The sequence below is a fragment of the Labrus bergylta genome, chromosome 23 (assembly GCF_963930695.1).
Source record: "Labrus bergylta chromosome 23, fLabBer1.1, whole genome shotgun sequence".
NCBI classification, from domain to species: domain Eukaryota; kingdom Metazoa; phylum Chordata; class Actinopteri; order Labriformes; family Labridae; genus Labrus; species Labrus bergylta.
Genome location: NC_089217.1, coordinates 3,572,181 through 3,587,721, shown reverse-complemented (window position 1 = coordinate 3,587,721; position 15,541 = coordinate 3,572,181). Strand labels below are relative to the sequence as shown.

General features: G+C 39.9%; 1 protein-coding gene across 1 annotated transcript; it reads right to left on the bottom strand.

The window, feature by feature from the left end:
• Nucleotides 1–228: 228 nt before the first annotated feature.
• pah (phenylalanine hydroxylase) lies at nt 229–14,816 on the bottom strand. The gene is made up of 13 exons (XM_020646604.3): nt 14,628–14,816; nt 13,195–13,314; nt 9,140–9,323; nt 6,237–6,325; nt 5,610–5,677; nt 4,878–5,074; nt 3,207–3,342; nt 3,052–3,121; nt 2,827–2,883; nt 2,007–2,102; nt 1,439–1,572; nt 1,221–1,336; nt 229–751 (listed from the first exon to the last, which is right to left on the bottom strand). The coding sequence occupies exons 1-13, from the start codon at nt 14,721–14,723 to the stop codon at nt 708–710; spliced, it is 1,407 nt and encodes a 468-aa protein (XP_020502260.1). The 5' UTR covers nt 14,724–14,816; the 3' UTR covers nt 229–707.
• Between the last annotated feature and the right edge of the window lie 725 nt (nt 14,817–15,541).

Genomic DNA, 15,541 nt, shown 5'->3' with positions numbered 1-15,541 from the left:
GGTGAGGCCAATCAGATTTCAAGGAGGGCCTATGCCCCCCCCCCCCCCCCCAGACTCACCCCTGCGTGCATCGTTAACTGATGTTCTCACTGACTCCTATTGGCTGCTGAGCCAGGAAGTTAAACCAAACCAAACCACATACAGGCAGAGAGGGCATGACGTCATTATATATATATATATATAAAAAATGTACTACATAAAGGAAAAATGGACGGACGGAGACAAGAGAAATATTTATTTGTTTTATTACAACATTTCATGCATAAACAAAACACTTCATTAAGCAATATGAAAGTTAGTGACAACAATTATCTCTTGATATGTCTTTAGGTTTGAAATGTTCTAAAAAAAACAATCTGGTTATTTCAGCTGCTCTGCATTGTATAAGGAGCAACGTTTGATATTCACATATTTAATTCATTCAAAGGACTAGCAAACATTCTTCATTTCAAAAGCACTTCTCTAATAACATGTATACTGTCAGAGTTTTGATATTATTTTAGCTGCTACAGACACGTTCCTTATTATCGCACATAAGTAACAGGCTACGATGTTTTTTTCCCTAAACTAAAACACAAATTAGATCAGAGTAATATTGTCAATATGTGACTTGCATAAATGTTTTAATACAAAGAAAAAGACGGTTTGGAAGCATGTTGAGCCGACGTGCCGGATGACTGAAGAAGAGGAGAGGTTCTCTGCTGCAGTTACTCCAGTTTCTTTAAGGCTTCGCACAGTTTTCCCATTTCACCTGAAACAAGAGTCAAACACAAATAAAAACATTTAGTCACAGCAGTATGACTTTGTATTTTTTATGAATCAGAGTTGCCTGAAATTGTGCTCCATTGTCATCTCTGTCTATACGTTATTTTCTAGGGAAAAGCTTCTGTCTTAAATGAGAATTAGGTTCACTTTCCTCATTTACTACTATACAATATTTAATCTTTGAAAGAGCCCCTAGTGGCCACTAAAGAGAATGCAGGCTTTAAGACACTAAAGACTTAAGACTGAGATTTTTACAAACTGTAAAAATATATTTTTTCATGCCTGACATGTTTCCAAATAATCATAGCTTGACTTTTAAGGGTTACAAACTAATACAGGACCAAACTCACTGCTTCAAATAGTTAGTAAAACCTGTTTTACCAGAGAGAATGACATGTTTGTCTCCGCTCTGTACACAAATAAGCAGACTTTTTAAAATATAGTGGGTGACATACTACTGATGCTGTCAGCCAGGTTGCTGAGCTGCTGGGTGTTGTCCAGCACTTCGATACTCTGGGTGTAGGGATTGTAGCGCACCGTGAAAGGCCTGGGGATGGTGCCTGCAAATTTCCTGCGAGCAAGAGAGAGACGTTGATGATACACAAGTTTTATTATGCGACAAAAACTTTCTGTGTGTGCATAAAAGCAGGGATGCTTTTATATATTTTCTTACCTCACTTTCTCCTTGGCGTCCTCAAAGCTCTCGGCCACAAAGTAAACAGGCTGGTACTCTGTGATTGGGTATTTCTGGAGGCTGGTCTTGTCTGGGTCGAAAGAGTGGACCTGCGGCTTGTCTGTCAAGCAGTACTGAAAAGTAAGAATTTGCACATTTAATCCTGTTTTTCTGCTGTTTTGTATTTCATCAATGACCGTCTCTAGTCCCATCAGTAAGCAGGAAGTGCAGCATGATTCAGGGATGTTCTGTTTTTTGCTTGTGATACTCGGCAGAGTGCACATCCTCTGCTGATGTAACTGTGACCTCGATAGCAGGCTGCTCATCCTCTCTCTGCCCCCACTGAACCAATTTAGCCAAACCCTGCAGGAGGGCAGGAAGGCAGGCGGGCCGACTCCCCCAGTGACACACATCGAGTCCGAGTGGACCACTAACCCACTGCCTGCACCACCGCTGTTTTACAACAAGGTGAATGTGTTGTAATAACACACAGAGGGGGATCACAATGTTTTTTTCCCTGCTGCTGTGGGGAGGGACGTAACCCCGACTCCCTTCCCCCTCCTCTTACCTGCAGCTCTCCGAACGATGAAAGCAAGCCGGCTCCGTAAGCTTTGATCTCCGAGCCCTGCTTACACAGGCCGAACTCCACGGTGAACCAGTACACCTGGGGACACACCAAAGGTTTCATGACAATATGATCTGTGCAAACACCATGCAAGAAGTTACACCAATGAGAAAGATGCATGTAATGTTGTGAAACAGGAGCCCAAAAATGCAAATTTGGCATTAAAGAAACCACACACACCCATCCAGGATGATTCATACAAACAGAGCATACAAATGTATAAATCCCTGTTAAAAGGCTTTATATGCGATTTTTTGATCAAGCAGATGTCGCCCTTGAGCACCAGCATGAAACCAAAACAACTCGCGCAACAACATTGTTGTGTTAGCATGCTAATGCTAGCGATCTTTATTATGCTGGTATCTTCACACTGCATGTAAATTTACCTGAAATGAGCGTGATCTAGAAACACAGTTAAGCAGTGAGTACAGTATGTTATTCTTCTTTTCTCTAGTCCCTCAATTAAACAACTTTTATACACGAGGGGAGGAGTCAGCCGTCCGTCCCGGCGATGTAAACAAAGTGAAGATAGGACTCTGAAAACTCTGAAAGCATCACAGACAGTGGGACTCGGGTGTTACACCCATTGTAGACAGTCATGACTCACAGAGTTATTTTCAGAGGATATACTTGATTTCTACATTTAAGTGTGAAAAATCACATATAAAGCCTTTAACACGTTTGTTAGCTTCTGTTTTAAATTGACCAGAAATAGTAGCTGTCTTTTTCTGATAGTTTTATCTAAAATGTCTCGTGTACTCACAGTAGCAAGTTTCTCAATGTACCCATCAGGGGCACCAAGGGAGGCCAGACCGATTTCCTAAAAAAGAATTCAATCAAAGCGTTAATATCAGAAAATAAAAAAGTCAGAGTTACATAACCTACACAGATTTTTATGCAAAGTCAACAACTCACTGATGCTAAAGCAAAGAGTCCAAAAGAGTACAACACGGACACAGATGGTGAAGAAAGTGTTTATTCAAATCACCTGTGAGAATTGGGCAAAGCTCGGATCAGCAAACAGAGGAACGTGTCCCAGGAGCTCATGGCAGATATCACTGCAGCAGAAATTAAAATAACTCTTTAACATTGTTGAAGTTATATAATGTCAGTCTATTTATGAAATGAGTCTTAGACACTCACGGCTCAGGTGTGTACGTGGGCTTGGAGCCGTGACGGATGTACTGCGTGGAATGGAAAACACGGAAGGCCAGTCCAGCCAGGAAGTCCCTGGACGAGAGCAGGCCGGCGACGGGGCGAAGCCGGAAGCCAGTACACGCTGGAGGAAAGAGACGGGAGGGATGACAAGAGGAGAGTGTTTAGTCGTGTTAGTGAATGGGGAGGAATAGGAAGTAGGGCGTCTGAACAGTCCCCGCAATGAAGCGAATGATGGGATGTTCTGTTAAGTGTATCGCATCACACTGGATGACTCAGCCAAAAATGTATGACTTTATACCTGACCTGTCATTATAGCATCTGCTGTTCACCCATTATAACCTTTAGCAGACAGTCAATCTCAATAACTCGCTCTGGTCTGATGAGCTAGCTGCCTGAGCAGGAATAGTTAGCATTTTTTTTCTGTTTATTCAACAACTGCCACATTTAGTTCAGATGTAAACTATCTAAATGATAGAGACACTCTGTTTTGTAAATTAAAGAAGAATAAAAAAGAATGTTGAGTTTCATCTTGAGCTAAGGCTATTAGCTTTCCCTTGAAAAACACGCTCCCCTGCTTTGGATTAGCTAGTTTTTAGACGGCTGTCGGGCAGAAAGTAAAGTTTCATGCAAAGTCAATTTTCGTTTTTCTACTTTCATGCTGTTCTCACCGTCATTAAAGATGCTATAACAACTTTTTAGATGTTAAATTTGATGCCAAACAAACTGGATTATGTAATTATAACCTTTAGCAGACAGTCAATCTCAATAACTCGCTCTGGTCTGATAAACTAGCTGCCTTAGCAGGAAGAGTACTCAGACTACTGACACATTCAGTTCAGATGTAGACTCTCAAAATGATAGAGACACTCTGTTTTGTAAATTAAATTTGTAAAGCTGAGTTTCATCTTGAGCTAAGGCTATTAGCTTTCCCTCGAAAAACACGCTCCCCTGCTTTGGGTTAGCTAGTTTTTAGACGGCTGTCGGGCAGAAAGTAAAGTTTCTTGCAAAGGCAATTTGCATTCTAAGTTTTGTTTTTCTACTTTCATGCTGTTCTCACCGTCATTTAAGATGCTATAACAACTTTTCAGATGTTAAATTTGATGCCAAACAAACTGGATTATGTAATAATAACCTTTAGCATACAGTCAATCTCAATAACTCGCTCTGGTCTGATAAACTAGCTGCCTTTGCAGGAATAGTTAGCATTTTCTAAATGATAGAGACACTCTGTTTTGTAAATTACATTTGTAAAGTTGAGTTTCATCTTTAGCTAAGGCTAGCTAGTAGCTTTTTAACACATTAGCTTTCCCTTGAAAAGCGTGCTCCCCTGCTTTGGGTTAGCTAACTTTTAGACGGCTGTCGGGAAGAAATTAAAGTTTCTTGCAAAGTCAATTTGCATTCTAAGTTTCGTTTTTCTATTTTCATGCTGTTCTCACGGGAAGATGCTATAACAACTTTTTAGATGTTAAATCTGATGCCAAACAAACTGGGTTATAACCGTTTAGCTTTGTGGGGAAAAGTAGAATCAAAGGAACATCACTTTATGTTTATTATGTTTAAGTTGGCCAAAGTGGTTATGAGTGAGAATTATCGCACCCTGGACTTGACCTTAAGCACATAATAGGTTATGTCACCCCCTAGTGCATCACGTCTTACACTGCAGGAAGCGGGAGACGTCCTCCAGCTGGGGGATGTTGTCCTGTCTGTAGCCGCAGTACTTCTCCAGCAGAGGGAAAACACGGTTGTGTTCGCGGCAGGCGTGAGTCGGGTACAGAGTCTTCAGCTCTTTGAACACCTTGCCCCATGTGGCCTTCTCGTCCTCTGTGTACTCCACTCGAGGGATGACCTGGCCACTGGGACAAAGACATGAAGTTTGCTGCATGAGTTCTGTCTTTTTATGAAGGACACTTTGCAAACTAATTTAAAAAAATGTGGTTGATGCTGTGTTCTTGAATCCCTTTAAAGCACTACTCAACTTCACTACCCTTAAAAGACGCTTTAAAAGCATTTTGTCCCCTTTTCATGCAAGTAGACGGACTTTGAGGATGTCAAATGCTGACGTATTTGAGTGTATAGCAATTGTTTAGCCACCTTACTGCACAGATATTCTGTATGTAAATCCAAAGCACCTCACTGAGGATTTCTCTCAGTTTGTCTGTCTTTGTAGTGCCTGTTAATAATATCCTACATTATTATACAAACAAACACCAAGGCCCTTTAAATCCACCACTCACTACTTGTTATTTGTCTGGATTTTTTATAATAGTTTTGGAATAAACAGCCAGATATGAAAAGAATATTCTGACCATTGATTCTTCACCGACTAGAAAAACACACACAAAAAAAAAGATACAGAGTTTAAAAATGAAGAATAATAGAAGTAGTTACTGTCTGTAGTTGTAGGCGATGTCAGCAAACTCCTTCCTGCGGGCTCTGTACACTGGATCTGTAAAGCCCTACACACACACACACACACACACACACACACACACACACACACACACACACACACACACACACACACACACACACACACACACACACACACACACACAAAGGAAAGCCATGTTAGATCTCATGATCGCAGCCTGGCCACTCACAGCTAAATCAAAGAGTGGAAATCCTCTGCTAAGGCTCAACCCTGTGGCCTTTGACAGCATTATGCACTCCGTCTGTAATAAGAGCTCCAAAATACATATTCAAATGAAGCCTTTGTAGAGTGTTTTTCAGATTAGGATGAATACATTTCGCTTTAATGGCGGTGGCAAAAGGGAGCAATTATCTATAATTATAGGGGCTCAATTAAAGCAATGACATCAATTTGTGTGTCTAGATAGTTTCCATTAGAATAGACAGCAGAGTGCAGCCTGTCATCTCCGCTGCCCGGCTTTCATAAGACATGTGGGGGCGTGAGTGGACACGTATTCACACACAAACACACACACAAACACACACACACACACACCAAGAGGCAGGATGTGGCACACACACAGTGATGGATGAGTCAGTCCTTACCGGGTGATCAGATTCCAGCTCGGAGCCGTAACTGAGGATCTGGTTGGCAAAACGGTCCAAGTCCTGGATGTCATTAGGGAACCATGGCACTGCAGAATAATAACCGTTATTAAACTCTGATAATGCATGTTTTTATTCAACATGTAAATATCAATGGCAAAGCAATTTAGGGTAAATACTGCCTGGAGCTAAGACAGCATAGAAAGTCAGGATCATTTTGAATGACATAAGTAAACTCTCTTGTCACTTTATTTTTTTTGTATTGACCGTTTATTTTACTGGATTTTGCATTTGTTAATGGTGAAGAATGGGGGTAGGACTTGACAAGCCTGGGCTTCTTCCTATCCCTTTTCGAAAGAGTCAAATATGTATTATATTGAAATAGGCTTTTTATTTTTATTTTTTATACAGATTTTTATTTTTTCCATTTGTTTATTCATTTTCATCTATTTTTAATCGTTCGAAATAAAGAATAAATAAAATAAAAAATTCTTTTTTCTGTAGAGTTGAAATCGCTTGAAAAAATTGATTGACAGACATCACTTTTTTTTTTTTAAATGTAGCCATTTGAAAATAAAAACTTGAAAACTGAACAACTGTATTTTCAGATTTGTTTTAAGTGGCATTTTTGTGGAGTACGTTTGCAGATTATCCTGTTCTTTTAAATGAAACAGTTGAACTTAAAGCCATTCATTTGTCTATTGAGCCAAAATTACTGTCTGCCCTTAATGGACTCTCCTTGTTCTACTCCAGTCCACTTGGTGGCACTAATGCATCACTATAACGGTGTGCGAACCATAAACTGTATAAATTAAAACCCTCAATCGCCAATAAAAAGGAAGAAGAACAAATCTGTTGACTCTAATGCACCTTCAAACCAGTCATAAGTTGTAATTGTGTTAATGGAAAAAAGAACAAAAAAGAGCCAATGATTACCTCCTAAAACTAATGCTAAGCTAACACCACGACCCTAAACAAAAAGAAATCCACCCTCTGAAAAAAAAAGTCATGAGATCAAAATCCTTTCACAGAGCTATAATTCCCATCACATTTGAAATTAACTTGCTGACTGAGAGAGTTTTTAAGATTAATCTCCCCAAACACTAAACGTTTCCACCACAGTGGGGTTCTGTTAAAATAAAAAAAGCCAAAAAAATGTAAAGATGGATCAGCAGATCAGGGGGTTTGACTTGTGGACTGAAGTGAATAATCAGGGCGACATTTAATCAACTTTTGTTTTCGTGCTGAAAAGGTTCAAATTAAAAAAAGGAATTTTCTCAAAGAACACAAATCTTACCTGTTTTTTTTATTATAACTGAATTTCACACTTTTAACGATTATGATTGATACTTAATAGTCTTAACAATATGAACCATACCATTTAGTTTAAGTAGATTCTTAACAGTGTAGTCCGAGTGACAATAAATGACCTTACTCTGTTTTAAATCACAGTATTATGAATACTTTTGACTGTGGGGCTATTAGTCGGACATGGTAGCGATTCTTCACTGATATAAATGAGTACAGCACAAATTGGTATTGATGTTGGTAATGTAGATAATGTTTTGCCTGTAGGATTTTTTTTTTTTGGTGCTGTGGCATTTTGACACTCAGCAGAGCACCAATCACGGGTCATCTGCTGGTTCATGTGGATTTATGACGCTCAAAAACACTGGGGCCCCAATCATCAATCTACATTTGTGCAGTGTGGTCCACCCTCAGGCCACGACAATAAGTCCCCGCCAGGCTCCTCTATAAACAGGCAGTCTCCAAAAACAGGCCACAAATATCCCCTCGTCCACTTGACCCTGACCGGGCAGACCGCAGAGTCTACGATGAGGTTAAAGGAGGATTCCATGGTGGCCCTGTCTGTCTGCCTGCCGTGACCTTGGCATGTCCTGGGTCTCCGTGTTCCTGGACAGAGAGTTCCTCTGTTCCCCGCCGTGCCTGTTGGTCCTCAGTAGCTAAACTAATGTCATTCTGGAAACAACTAATAAAGGGGTCGACATTTGGGCGATGGGCCATCAGTCTCATTGGCGACTCTGGCTGTCTGTTCCCCAGTCTGACTGGAGGGTCGCTCAGCGCCACCCAACACTTTGCTTGATAAATGGACCATTTCACAAGTTTCTATTTGATTTGATTTTTTTTAGCCTCCCTGGTTGTGAAGCTCCAGGGATGGAGCCGTCTATGGATTGATTGCCATTCATACAGCAAGATATTGATGGTTGCTTGGAGGTTAAGTTGAAGCCACTCCCTGTTTACAGTGAATTGCTTTGAAAACGACTCCTTTGACTGCCATGAAGTTTGGTGCATAGTTCCCTGTTTCCTGGAGGATTAGCCTTGAACACTTTGGTTATCCTCTGACTTCATCGTCCATCACTGACAGAAGGTTAGAAGATGCATCTAACTTACAAATTATCTGCACATTTTCAGCATTAAGTTGAACAAAACTTGATAAAGTGATTCCCAAAACTTAACTCAAATCGCACAATGGTGTTGATATTAATCGTCTTTTAATGACTTGCCTTGAAATTACAGGAACCCTGACTAACAGATTTCCATGTTTCCAAGAGGATAAACCCAACAGACTTTGGTTACCCTCTGACTTTTTTCCTCTAGCATTGGCAGAAGGTTGAACGATACACCTATCTAACAAAATCTCTCTACATTTTCAGCACAGATTTGACTCTCATTCCAAAATAAGAGTTAACATTTGATGTTTACACTAAAGTATCTTTTTAAAAAGTTGCATAATACTACACTGACAAAATCTTACATAACATCCACTTTAACCTCTCCTCTCACAACATAATGAGCATGCCATTTCTTTTCTTTTTTTTTTTTTTTACATATCTTTTGTTAAGTTGAGGATTCATGCGTATCATCCTCACACACTCACTAACCTGTGTCCTTCTCTTTGTTGCGTGATAGCTCGTGCACACTGCCGCTGATTTGTGTGCGGAGGCTGTCGATGACTTCATCCAGGGCCTGGGAGCAGGAGGAGTCCACGCTGATGAAGAACTCGTACTGTTCTTTGTTCATACGTGACGGACGGGACTCGATGTGTGTGAGGTTGATGCCCTTCTCCTGTGAAACAAAGAAAAGGAAGAGGTGAGACCTAAGAGCTCAGAGGTTTTTTTGGTCTCTTTTTTTCAAAATTTTCCATTTTGTGATGAAAAAGTTCCTCTTAAAAAAGAAAGGAAAATAATTATAATTGATGTGATACACAACAGTGAATGTTTTTGGCTGCAGCACTGACTTTCTCTCTCCACCAGAGGGCGCTGTGTTGCCACCATATTGATGGCAATTTAGCAGATATGCCATCATTCTCTCCGGTCAGACAGAGCCAGCTTTAAACTATCCTCTTCTGCAATTTGACATTGACCCAGAAAACTGAGAAAAACTCAGGACATATTGTACTCGTTAGCTGTAAAACCGTCAAATTAACTGTCAAATAAATCATGAGCACAAGGCCTTTGGGATGTTTCCAAACCTAATTGGATGCGATTCATTACTATGTTTTAATGTTCAAAATGCAGAAAGGCTCACCATCAAGAATGTGTTTTTATTTATGTAACATTGGGGGTGTATGTTGTTCTCTGTCTACTATAGGCCCAGTAAAGAGGAGGGTGTAAGCAGCAGGGCCTCACGTTTTCTCCCATCTGGATCCCATTGTACATATAACAGCTTTCTTTAAAAAAATGGGGGCCTGCATAACCCAGGAATGACTACAGGAATGACCAGGTTGGCACTCAAAAAGTGAAGATGGCCTCCTTTTTATGATGTGCTTTTATCAGCACATTTACTGTTGCTCTCAGAGTTTATCAAAGGAAAGAAGAAAATCAAGTGAAATTCAAATAATAATCTACTCTCTGAATGTTTCCCTATAAATTCTTGGACGTGATATGAGAACGTTTTTAAGGAGAATATGCCATCAATAAACAGATAAAGTGACTTCAATTCAAGCATATTATAGTTTTGTTTCACCTTTTAAATGAATACTACTAAACATTTCAATAGATTCAAATGATCAGATGCATTTTTATGGGCCATTGTTGTCTTTATTATATCGGACAGCTGAAGAGAGATAGCAAATGTTGGGAAGAGAGAGAGCGGGGGATGACATGCAGCAAAGGGCCGAGGTCGGATTCGAACCTATGGCCGCTGTGACGAGGACTGTAGCCTCTGTACATGGGGCGTACAACACAACCGCTAGGCTATAGGACGCCCCCGAGACAGACATTTTTGAGCTTTGACAAAATGAAAATGTGGATTGTGCAAAGGCATTTAAAAATGTGAGAGTTGAACCCTAAATTTTTATATTTCATTGCATTAAACAACAGTAAACAAATATTAAAATGCATACTGTTCATTGTGTAGCAATAATATGATTTTGTTCTCAGCAAAAAAATGCTAAACAGTAATGCTATTTCTTTGGAAAAAAAAAAGCCAAACTTATTAACCTTTGAATTTAGTCCCCTTGTCCGGCTTAACATAACCAACCCTAAATCCTAAACCATGCATGAGGCATGGGTCATTTTGTCAGATTTTTGTACCCCTAAGAGCCACGCTCCATTGTGCAAGCCGGGTGACATCCACCCTGCTGCCGCCCTGACTGCGTTGTGAGGTCAGGGTCGGCGCACGGCTCTGTATTGTCACATGATAACCCCTCTGCAGTGTCACATGCGCTTTGTACAAAGGCGGATAAACGAGGTCGCAGCTGTAGTGTGTAACGTTCCTAAAAAATGGAGATTACGCATTCACAAGATGAAAATGAACCCGGGATAAACACCAAGGCTGCACGGCTAAACGTTAGCATATGGTTCTTGCAAGCAGTCGTCTCCAGTTTGCCAGAAAACGGAGGACTACAAGAGGAAGAAGTGCAGTATGTTCTCTTCAGGCAGGCTGTGCTTTTTGGAGAATCAGCATTACATTGCAGAAAAGGGGAGTGTTAATGGTTTGGGGGTCATTTGGCCTGTTTTATAAGCAAGGAGTGGGGTGGGTGGGTGGAGCAGGGGGAGGATGGGGAACGTGCAAGCTCATAGGTTCAAAGAGGATCCTCATGTTTACTTCTACAATTGGAACAAAACTTCTCCACCCCCAGAGAAGTGTGCACATGACTGAGAATGAGAAAATATATATCCAAAGAAAAGTCTTTCCCAAAACATCTTTTTGGGATGTTTTGCAGATTTTTTTTGGGACTTTTTTTCCTGCAGAAAGTTCTGGGTCCATTTCTCTCTGTTTCGCATGCAGGAAGAGCAAACTTGAACTTTGATAGTGTCGCTCATGTTGAAGATTAAACTATTGAAGCGCTGCCAGTCAGTGTTCCCTTCAATCCTTCAGACAGTCACGTACACATAGGCAGCATTGATTGATTAGTGAATTTTAAAAAAACAGCACACTCATCGATGCTCCTGTGAGTGAAAATAAGAGCCTGAATCCTCTTACATGCATCCAATTTAAGTAAAGTTAATATATTTAATATATACATTTTGGCACCCCTTGTGTCAACAGCGGGACATCATATCTCTTTGCTTAAAAAAAATCTCACCTTGCTTTGCATTAACAGTCAACTGATCACTTAGTGCTTTCACACTTGCATAAAACTCCCAGCAGATTGAAACTGATGTGCTGCATAAAGAGTATATAGCTATTGCTAATTTCCAACTCGTGTCCCTAGTTTGGCCTTCGGGTTTGACACGCTCATCTTATGTCATCTTTCCCGTTCTCTACAAGGTGCAAGTCACTGATCAGGGTTTCAGTTTTAGAATAGTCCAGTGTTTGGTTATTTCATTATTATTGATAAATAGGGAGGAGATGGGGGTGTGTAGGTGTGTTAGTGCATCAAATAGTCACATGTCATGTTTGCACACAACTAATCCAACAAACATGTGAGATAAGCTCATTTTGTTTATTTTTCTGCTTTAACGGGTCACAGCAGGCCACAAACATGAAAACAAAACCCAAAAACCAAAGATAATCATTTACGTGACCCGCTGAGCCCTGCACTGAAACTACAGTTGTGTGTTGTGAAATCATGAACCAGATCACAGACTCTGTGTAAACCAGTGAAACACAGACGTGCTGAAACTGTTTTTCTTTTTTTGGCCCCCATGCTAGCTGTTTCCCCCCCCTGCTTTCACTATTTATGCTAAGCTAAGCTAATTGGCTACTTGCTTCATGCTAATGAATGAGTCAGCTTTTTTTTGACTACATTTAAACATTCAGCCTCTCTTTCTTTTTGTTGTTGTTGCTCTTTTATCAACTTAAAATGAGCCTTTTTGCAAGTTCTACGCTAATACTCACTTCAAAATTTTGATTTAACATAATAAAGTTCATTTTTTGAGGTTGGACAAACAATCTTAGCCAAACCTCGAAAAATGTGTTTAACCCCCACTTTGTAGAGGTTACTTAAACCCAAGTGTAACCCAGGTTAATTGAATTGAATTGATTTAGCCCTCTCTTCATGACCTTTTTTTATAGGTCAGGTTTTTTTGTATGAAACTGCTCCATGAAGATGGCGAGCTAAACCACTGAGATGTTCTCACCGCTGCTACAAGCTGGTAGGATTTAGAAAAAGACATTCTGGAATACGGACCGAAAGACATTTACTTTTTTTTTTTTTTGAATGGACCCAAGGAGAGCCTTTTCGATTAAGAAAGAGGACATTTATATTGTTTGTGTTTGAACTTCTTGTTTTGTTATATTGAAAGTATTTTTTGTGAAATACAATAATTATTATTTAAACTTACCTGTGTTTGGATTTTGTTGATGTACACACATATGAGCTCCTAGAGACCTACCTTATTTCTTATTTAGTTAAATTTGGCTTAAATGCGCATTCAAAAATTAGCCCACATGCTACACAAGTCAAACTCTTGTGCGATGTGTTTGATACATCCCGCTTATTACATGGTCAGAAAGAAAGATCTTCCAGTGATGGGTATTATCGATTTACCTCAAAGAGCCTGAGCCCCTTGGCTAAGGCTCCGACCTCCTCCTTCAGGGAGAAGATGCAGGAGATCACTTCTGACTTCTTGTCGGTCTCTTCCTCCAGGTACATGGAGCCCCTTCTCTTCTGCAGATAGACACATTTAAAGAAACAACACAAGGGTTAGAAATGTGCACAAGATTATAGATATTGTCGTTTTTACAAAAGCCAGAACCTCAGGGGGCCGCTTATGCTACTGTTACAGGAGGAGTCCATAAAAGAGGTGGAGGGGTAATAAATGCAGTCATTTTTATAGTTGATCTTGATCCCCTTAAGATCCTTGTGATGATTTATGTTTTAAACTCTAAATCTGTTCATTTGAGAGTTTAAGGCCAAGAGGATGTGTAAATCTAAGATAGGTTAATCGCTGTATTGCCTCTTGATTTAAGTTTGGACCTCTTTTTGTGAGCATATCTTTAAGCAAAGGCATGTGTTAAAAAAAAAAAAAAATATGCATAAAATCTAGAGTGAAAGCCATGACTTTCTGCATTCACAGCGTCTGATCTCAAAGCTCAAAGCCCTCACACCTTTAACCTTTCAGCCTCTGCAGCAGCAGTGCTGGTGTGACCACATGCTCCACACATGAGAGGATTTACAACAATCCCGAATAAAGAGGAAAACACATCCTCGATGCCCCCCCCACCACCCTGCATGTGGAGCAGAATATGTTACAGATGTAGTCTCGTAGTTATTTATTAATTAAATCCTTTCACATAACTTTGATGAACCAAAAGGGGCTTTGTATGTTATGCAACTTAATTTGCGGAAACATTGATTATCTATTTGATTGTAAAATGCCAGAAAAAAAAAAGAAAAGCACCTATCATTAGTTCCACAACCAATGGACACATCCTCAGATTGTTTATTCTGTAAATAAATCACTTGGAACACACATTTGTTTGATTAAGCTTTGACATAAGAGGTCTGTAAACCAATGGCTATGTGTTTGAAAGATCAAGCCCTTATCAAATATAGTTATTGCAGTATAAATACCCCGATACATAAGGCAAGATGGAATGATAACCTGATGTTTTTTGTTTTTGCAAGGTCCAGTTATATATTCCAGGTGTATTATGAGAGCACATATGATCTTTTTTGCAGTAACATCAGCTGCCCCCCCCCCCCCTCTATTCACAACTATTCCCTGCTTTGTCTGCAGGAATACCTGGAATATTCTAGCTATGTCTGGCTCTTTCATTGTTTTTGTTGCATTAAAAAGGATTTGAGATCTAGCAGAGGTTAAATTCTTTGCAATATGAGTCTCTTTCTACTTTAAATTGGTTTACAATGATGTTAGATAACAGGTTAGCTGATGCTTTTATAACAAAAAAAAGAGCACGAATGCAGAGGAGTTTAAAACTTGAAAACATAGAAGTTGAAGTGTCATTATGAGGGTTTACCCTGGTGCCTTGATCCCCTGTGTCTGGCTCTGCATCTGGCTCTGTCTTTGTCTCCGGCCCATAGTTTCCATTGACCCTCTTGTAAGCAGCGTCCATCCTCTCTCTTCAGGTGAACAACTTGTGCGTGCAGAATAGATGCTGGACTCTGGTAACCAGACTTTGTTTGCGCAAGCTCCTGTCTTTAAAACCCCTCCGTTCAAACAGCGGGGCCACGTCACACCACACCCCCCTCAGCATCGGTATGTCACGGGACGGTTGTTGTGAAACAGAATTACAATATGGCACATCTGGTTCTTGTTGTCCACCGCTGGATGAGGGGTTTAAGGTTTTTTAGTTTAGTTTTAACCATGGCCGCTGCTGCAGTAGAGATGCCTTTCTTTATCATTTTCGTCGGACTGACCTGACAACAGGTATACATTACCTTAAACTGAAGGCAAACGCACCTTTATCCATCTAATGTTACATATTTAACATTACTGTTGGCTCCATTTGAAACTAAGTTTAAATAATATACAATAATAAGCACATTTTGCTAAATCATAGGCTATATGGGGTTAACTATTATTGTAGAAAATGTAAAAAAAATAAAAAAAATAATATATATATATATATAAATGACTACATCCTCGACTTAATAGTAATTTATTTTATTTAAGTTAATGCTAATGTCACTGTTTTGCGTAATAAAAAGCTAATGTCAGCATGCTAACATACAGTATAAATCAGGGGTGGGCAACTGGCGGCCCGGGGGCCACATGCGGCCCCCATCAACCCTCAACGTGGCCCTCGGGTCAATTTTTACACATCAATTAATTGGAAAACATGACAAAATCTACCATGAAATCATGAAAACCAGAAATATGTCCATGATAATATTTGATCACTGGTATATGTTGAGTTCAATTTGAGACGTA